Consider the following 8,241-nt stretch of genomic DNA (forward strand, 5'->3'; position numbering starts at 1 on the left):
ATTGTAGAACATAGAAATCAGTAACAGCAACAATTTGCAAGCTGCGAAAAGCGACATAAATATTTTAAGTTAGTTGAAGGGCTAACTTTGTAAAAGAAACCCATCAACGACAGCTAAAGGTCTGTTTATCTACTAGGTGGTTTAGGATACTCTGGTTATCACCGACAGTAATTCAGCAGTTAAAAAAAGTGATGTGTGTATTTTAAATAACTACTTGATGCAGTCAACTCTTTAAAGAAACTCAAATCAGATGGCAACACAAATTTTTTTGCTGTCGGTCAAAACTCCTTATCGACAATTATTGGGAGAGACATGCTAAACATTGATATTTATATCAGTTTGAAATTTTGTTGTAAAAAAGCTGTAAAATATCTTTTCTCCACCTTTTTCAAGAAGGTTCATAACCTTCAAGTTGAAACCAGCCGCTTCAATTGTAACAGAAAAATGTGCTTTTAGTCGTGAAAAAATTAAGAATTTAATTATTTACAGGGTTGGAAAAAATCATGATTTTTTAAAAATAAAATATTGGATTTTGTCAATTTTAATAATTTTTTTTTGATAAATTAGACGTTATCTTTCATTTGTACTTATGCAAATTGTCTGTGAATTGCATTGCACATCAGAATGCTGATGAACTCATTTTTGAAGTGTGAAGTATTTAAGAGCATTCTCTCTTCGTATGATCGATGCGGTTGATCATGTGAAATATAAATATCGGTTTGCTGGGTTTTATAGTACCTGGCTGGTTAATTATTTTGGTATCAACGAGACCAAAGGTGGATAATACCCTACAACGCTGGCACTACAAGCTGATTGCAGGAATGTGACATAATGTCATTTGATGTCATAATGCTTTTATCAAACAGAGTAGAGATGGACAACCGTACCAGTTATAGTTGCTTCTCACAACTAATCCTGCTTTGAGGTTTAATAAATAAACATGTAGGTTCTAATTTCAAAGGTCATTCCAAAGCAATGTAGTACATATGCAGTCAATTATCTTCATTACACGTGCTAATTCATGACATAGGAGTGTTTACAGACTTGGTAACACGCACATTAGAACATTATTAATTGTCAAGAAACACTTGATGCTTCAAAATTGTGAAAAAATCCAAATATTGAAAATTAAAATTTTCCCCTAGAAATCATGACCTAAATTATTTTAAAGGTTGACTTGCAACAAAATTCACATTACAGTTATTTGGTATCAAAAGATTCGCCATGTCTTACTGTGTTGTGTGGTAGGGGCCAAATATGTGGAAATGTGATTAAAAGCTCTTAAAAGCTCAAAAACAAAAAGCCGCCATAGATTGGAATCTCTTGATTTCGATGACGTATCCGCGCCATTTGGTTATTGTCTTGTCACGTGATGTTCTCGCGCGAATTGAAAGGCCAATAAAAAGCTCAATATAAAACTTATCGTAGCGATAGTTTATGAGAAACACTTCGGGCTTTACCTAAGACCCCGTATCGAATATAGATGCTCGCTACTTTACAGTTTCAGCTTGGGCATTCCGTCCAACGATTCAACGTACGTGTACATGTCTCAGTTGCGATCATAAAAAAATGTCAAATTCTGAATAGTTAAGACCCTGGCGTTTCGAGCCTAACGCTCTATCTGAAGAACTCTGAAGAACTGATTCTCAACAGAATCAAACCTCACAGCAAGTAAGCACCGCCACTAGCCAGCTCTTATGTGCCAAGCTAGCTAGTAGTAATAGTTTTAGCTTGAGAGTGATAGAACGAATATTATTATATATGTGATTTTAGTAATGATAATTATCGTTTCATATTGCGAAAAAATAATTACAGATTTTTCTTGAATGACAACATTAACAATTTTAGTCTAGTGCTGCACTGATATACTGTTGGATAACATCGACCCGATGTATTAGCTATGGTTGCATAGACATATCTGTTCATTTCTTTAGGAGCTAATACCACCGGCTACAGAGTGGTGTGTCTGCAAGCGCTGACAAGACATGCCATCTCTTCCTGAATGTTTGCGCTGCCATGATGCTGAGTTTGTGCATCGTCTCCATGACCGCGGGGAGCATGAATGCCTGTGTATGCATCCTGGTGTGGACAAACTCGTAGTGCCTGCACCCCTTGAGTTGGGGTGGAATAATTACCTGCGATATCATAGTGAGTTGGATTTTCATTTAATGCCAACAACACCAAAGCTATGCTAATGTGTCATGAATTATCTACAATTCTTGTGTTAAACATTTAATGCATCGGTTGAACACACATATTCTGAACTCGTGGAACACAAGGAGAACTGTTATATTTGGCTTGTACACTTACTACAGTAGAGAGTGTATTAGTTTTATGATTTTATTATATAAAGATCGAGATTATTTTGATGATCAGCAATTATTGTTTTTCAATAATTGTTTGGTAGATAATCTATTACCAATTGGAGAGCCATCGCCAAATGCTCGGAAAAGGTTGTGTGCATACCGCAATCTTGTGTTTTGGTTTATGCCGCAAATCTTGTTTGCAAGTCTGCAAACACTTCTTCATCATCCGTTGGTGGGAAAAGAGCCCGAATCTTAGACACCAAGCAGGCAGGTAGAGGCCGTCGCTCACGGCGACGAATTTGCGGCATAAGCCAAAACACAAGCTTGCGGTATGCACACAACCTTTGTAACAACATCCGTTGTAATGGACCTCACTCTGAGGCCGTGGGAAATTAGATCGGACTGGCAACGCTTGAAGCCTTCCAGCTCCATGGTGTTAGAGCTGGTGGTCTCTGTTGACTGCAAAGTAAAGAAAGTTACGACCAACAATCACTTTCACATTATTTGAATGAATTATTTAGCTAGATCAGCAACTTCATGTTTATGTATTGATAACTACTAAAACATTCGGGTTTTTGTCAGGCTGTGAAGTAAAAACTGTCAAAGTTTTACCTTTACAAGATGGCTGCTGACTATTAAACCGCAGCTCTGATCCATCATAGTGTAGGCCCTGTATAGTGCGCAGTGCCCCGGACTATCGCATCTACCGTCACCTGCCAAATCAAGCTCCCAATCGATTGCTGCCATCAATCCCTCGTTATGCAGGGTGTACTGCTCAGCAATACACTGTAAAATATTGTAAAACTTCATTATACAAGATTAATTTGTATCATTATCATTAGTCTAAGAATGTAGAATCCTCTTGCCCCTTTTTGTGCTATATTATGATGAAGAATCAGAATTTTAAATTATAATATATTTCGCTTGAAGGATGACATATTTTCATTTCAAGAAAAAAATTGTTTCTAAATGTCGTTATTCAATTAGTGTGCCAAGCTTTTACTCACATTTTCCAAGTTTATGAGTAAATATTAACACTTACACCATGTAAGTATTCTCTTTGTTGGTAGAGGCAAACGCTGTGGCTTGGTATCGCGATGTTCAGGAGTGACAGAAAACGGAGGTTCTGCGTAAGGCATCCGCCAGAAAAGAGCGATGCAGCTGCCAGCAGGGGGTTGATGACGTGAGCTCTGTTCACCCTGGCAGTTGTTTCCCAAGTGTACGATCGGTGACAGGAGGCACGTGTAACCTTGAACTCTACCCATCCGCCTTCTCGCACCATCGTGAATGAGCAGGGGAGGGCGCAGGCGTGACAGTGAAATAGTCGCTGGAGTGCTGTCACACTTACTATTATTTTCTCCTCTTTGAAGGAGGATTCGGGTCTGAAATCACAACACAATAGTTGACTTGCAATAAGATTTGTACAACATCATTTCCTGTTATTATATCATATTTGCTTGATCAGAAAAAGAATAAATATATAGCCATGCAATCATGACACAGATTTTACAAAACCTTATCAGAATCCATGATATTGTAAACATAAAAATGTGAGTAATAACTCTATGGATATTCTTTATATTTTGTCAAGTTTGGTTTAGTTCAGCTCTATCTTACATGTAATTGGAGAGCGTTTGACGCTGGCCAACATAGCGCTGGCCAACATAGCGCTCAAACTCTTCCCAGTCTTCAGTGGTTGGCACAAACTCTTCATCTAATACTAATAATAATCATCTAGTAATATCAATATGCTATTAACGATGATACCAGAAAATGACAATAACTATTTTATATAACATATCTATAAGTGAGTGGGGTTAAGAAATTTGGCGAAATTAATCGTGAAACAACATTATTTTATCAATTATATATTAATATATTACGTTTTACAGATAGATATGCAGTATGAATTAGTTTTGTTATTATAAGAATAATACACGTAATTAAAAAGATAAAATACTAATAATATCATATTACAATTAAATGACATTAATATCGTTATATTAAATATAGATTAGTACAGTACTATTAGGAGAATACTAGAAAATAACCCGAGTTACAACTACTAATACAGGTAGTTCATAAAATAAATTACTCACGTGCTTTGGTGATATGTGGAGTATGCAAACAGGTTAGAAAACATGTCGTCTTTGAACAGGCGAAAACAAAGGTAAGAGTAAGCAGGCGAATAAATAGTTTGTCACATCCAGCTTCACCCAGTTGCTCCACGCCCGGTGAAGGTCTGGTCTTTTCTCAGCTCTTGGCCAAAAAAACGGTGCTTCTCAGCTTGGCAGCTGCACAAACACTATGTGGCGCGTTAGACATTATGACGAATTGAAATTAACAAGTTTAATATGAGAAAGCGTGTTTGCTATTTGCGATGGATCAAACTTGAACTGAAACTAACATTATCTGATCATGTGACTTACAATTCCCGCCATATGGCGCGAACAATTTCTACAGCATTTTTCAACCATCATAGCGGACCAAAAGGCTCATCATTTTTATCAGAGGATGATATGCAATCGTTCAAGCTAAATTTAAAATATTAAACATATTTTTATGCTATGTTTTGAGATATCAGTGCTCAAAGTTGCAGCATTACGATGCCGATAAAATGGACGCGTAAGAACAATAGACATGGTTTTTATCGCAAGCGTGAAGTATATTTGTGAAAATAGTTCGACGAATAAGGATGCATGAAAGTGTAAACATAAACTATCTCGCACACATTTTAGCCGTTTTAGCACACATACGTCACATTTTAGCTGTTTTGGAAAACGAATCCAAACTAGGGCGGTCTCGTGTGGCTGCGATTTTCTGTTCGTTTTTGAGCTTTTACGAGCTTTTAATCACATTCCCACATATTTGGCACCTACAACACAATAGAGTAAGACATGGCGAATCTTTTGATACCAAATAACTGTAATGTGAATTTTGTTGCAAGTCAACCTTTAAGAAAAGCAGCAGACTATATTTCTTTAGAATCCATGATATTTCTCTATTAACTCATCAAATTTAAAGAACTGCGACCACAAGTATAAGAGAACACAAGAAAGAGTTTTTCAGTGATGAATACAGCAAATTGCAAATGGACAGGCCTAGATAAAACAAGGTAAAGCTGTGATAAAGTATCGTTAGCATTACAAATAATTGCTAACCTAATCAACATATATAACCACATTAAGCGACTATTTTATTGAATACTCAATGTTTTAAATAAACACTGTTCTTACCAAAGAGTATTTTGCCTTCAGTAAAAATGTGGTAAAACAGAAACAAACACCTACACGCTTTTAAATGTGCATTTTAACAGAATAGAGTATATACAGGGTAGGCAACAATTTTGTTAAAGATGTGATTGCGTCAAATTTTAGTTGATTTCAAAAGAAAGCATTTTTTGTCTATCAGTTGATATGTTGTTTGTTGTGTACTACTAAAGGATTACTAAAGCCATTCTTGCACCTGGTTGGCAGTTTGTAGACTTACCTGTTTTCATTTAGTCGGGTGGAGCATAAAAAATTTTGAACTTAATATTTGGTCTGTTGGAATTGAGTTGAGCTATGCAGAAGCACCTGCCAATACAGCTCTGATTACACTTCATAAATCCATCTATCAGAGAAGATTTCAACACAGATGGCAACATGGCTATGATGTATTCAATATGTTTTGCAAATCATGTTTTGCACTGTCTTCAACAATATTATTTTATTATATAACTTTTACAAGCCAAAAAGTTTTCATCGCAACATAAAGTTTTTAATAAAAACGTCCATCCAAGTCATGGCTATTCATATAGTTTCAGCTCATATAATGGAACAAATTAATCCACTGCAGCAAACTCAAACAAAACATATTATGGTTTGTGCAGCCCACATTCGTGGTTCTCTTTCCCATTTATGGCAGTTTCCACACCGACACGACTGCTCCTCTAGTGAACCACATAAACATCCTGTAACAATAAAACATGTAATAAATGTCATTTATATATATGTGGTTCTAACGCGTATCTACTGAAAGCTTTCAATTTGAGAGTTAGATAGATTGTGAGTGTAATTTTCAAAATGAATAAATGTTTAAAGAAAACATAAATACGCAAAGCCAGCAATTCGAAGCTCTGTCTCTGAGAGTTAAAGATGAGCAATGATCAATCGCTGTTCCTCACTTTCTACAAGCGAGAAATGAACATAAATTCTAATCATAAATCTAACTTACTAGCTAAAAATAATGCTAAAAAGAAAATTTTAAGCAACTGTTATAGCGAGGTGAAACGATAAAAAGTTGTGAAACGATTAAAAAGTTATGAAACGATGATTCGTGATAGCGAAAAGTTATAATTTTACTTATTAGTAGATGTATTCATGAGTACTAAAATTATTACCGTTAGTTTAGAATATATGTAAAAGATACTCAAAGTTAAAGATAGATTTACCTCCATTCTCCTATCTTCCTCTGCAGCATAACGCTGCTGACGCCTGTCGGCTCTAACCATAACCTGTCTGCTCCAATCTTTAATAACCTGACGCTCAGAAAACTTTGAGTCACTTTCATTGAACTGAACATCGTTACAATTCTGTTGTTCGTCAATAAAACGTGTCGGTACAGTAATTCAGTAAATCAACAATGTCAATTAAATCAGTAAATTAAATATCGATGTCGATGCACGTAGCTACTAGAATCTACTACTAGTCGATGCGCGTAACTCACTAGTAATAGAGTGAAATCCCTAACAATGAGAATCTTTGAAGTCACAGACAAACCGTTTTACGAGCGATAACATTTAATATGACCTATATAAAAATTTCGTGCTGATGATTGGCTAATGAAGAGATCTTATATTTATCGCTCATGGACTCTTTTCACATGTATCACTCATTACATCACGAATGAAGCACCCGCTCGAATCTGAGCTTTTTAAAAGATGGCCTCATTCATACGCTTATATTTTTGGACAGGGTTAGTTTATAAAGACAAAAACGACATCAAATGGTAGCTGATTTTTTAGCCTTTTAATGGTCTTAATTTTATTAAATCGACCCTTTGAACGCAATCACATATTTAATGTTGATTTCAAAATATTTCAAAATTTATTTAAAACAGTCTGGTTATTCACTCTTGCCAATATGGTTCCAATTTAGTTTATATCTGCTGGCAGTGTCCAGCGGCAGCCAACTCTGAGAAGTGTGATGTATCATGCACTTGCACCCCTATGCGCTTGCACTAGCAATTTCATGTGCCATAAAGATAATTGTGCACATCCTAAAATTACTAATACATTAAGCGGTAATAGACAACTAAAGTTGGATCTGGAACAGTACATCGTGACGTACTGCTTTAATTAGTTACCGACGTGGTTACTTTTTATTTAAAATTTAGTTACTATGGCTCAGTTGTAATATATATCTAGATAGTCTACTACTGTTTTTGCTTTGCTAAGTGGCAGTACAAGTAGCTGAGCGCATGAGGTAAACGTTATGATAAAATAGCATTAGGCCTACGAGTAAGCTACAACGCCGTTCTACTAATGTTTGATTTAGATTGGAAGTGCTGTGTAACGTGCTGAATTCTGATGTGTACACAACTTTTTAACAGTAAGTTGTGCGTCGATAACTATATCAGAACACGTATCCGCATATATGCTAGCGTAGACGGAGTTTCGGCCAACAAAATGAAATTATCCACGAAGCACTGGTAGGTTCGTAGCATTAGCAAAAAGGTTCTTGATTCATCGAAGCAAAGACAAAAAAGTTATGTTTTCACTACATACTTTCTTAATAACTTCGTTGTCAGGAGTTAGTAGTTGATCTAACAGAGCTTCGATATTAGAAGCAACCTGAGAAGCCATGCTTTCTCTAAATTGATGTCACAGCACTTCGCGTACTCCACGACGTAAAGCTCTTGATTTCCGGTAATACGATATTGGTCAATGATCAAA

General features: G+C 36.0%; 1 protein-coding gene across 1 annotated transcript in view; it reads right to left on the bottom strand.

Annotated features, from left to right (window-relative positions):
• Positions 1-8,192, bottom strand: part of LOC137386972 (importin-4-like) — a 59,866-nt gene extending 51,674 nt beyond the window's left edge. The window contains exon 1 of the mRNA XM_068073222.1: positions 8,074-8,192. Within this exon, the coding sequence (XP_067929323.1) occupies positions 8,074-8,151 (78 nt within the window). The 5' untranslated portion in view covers positions 8,152-8,192. The remainder of the gene's footprint in view (positions 1-8,073) is intronic.
• Between the last annotated feature and the right edge of the window lie 49 nt (positions 8,193-8,241).

This window comes from Watersipora subatra, chromosome 2 (assembly GCF_963576615.1).
Source record: "Watersipora subatra chromosome 2, tzWatSuba1.1, whole genome shotgun sequence".
NCBI lineage: Eukaryota > Metazoa > Bryozoa > Gymnolaemata > Cheilostomatida > Watersiporidae > Watersipora > Watersipora subatra.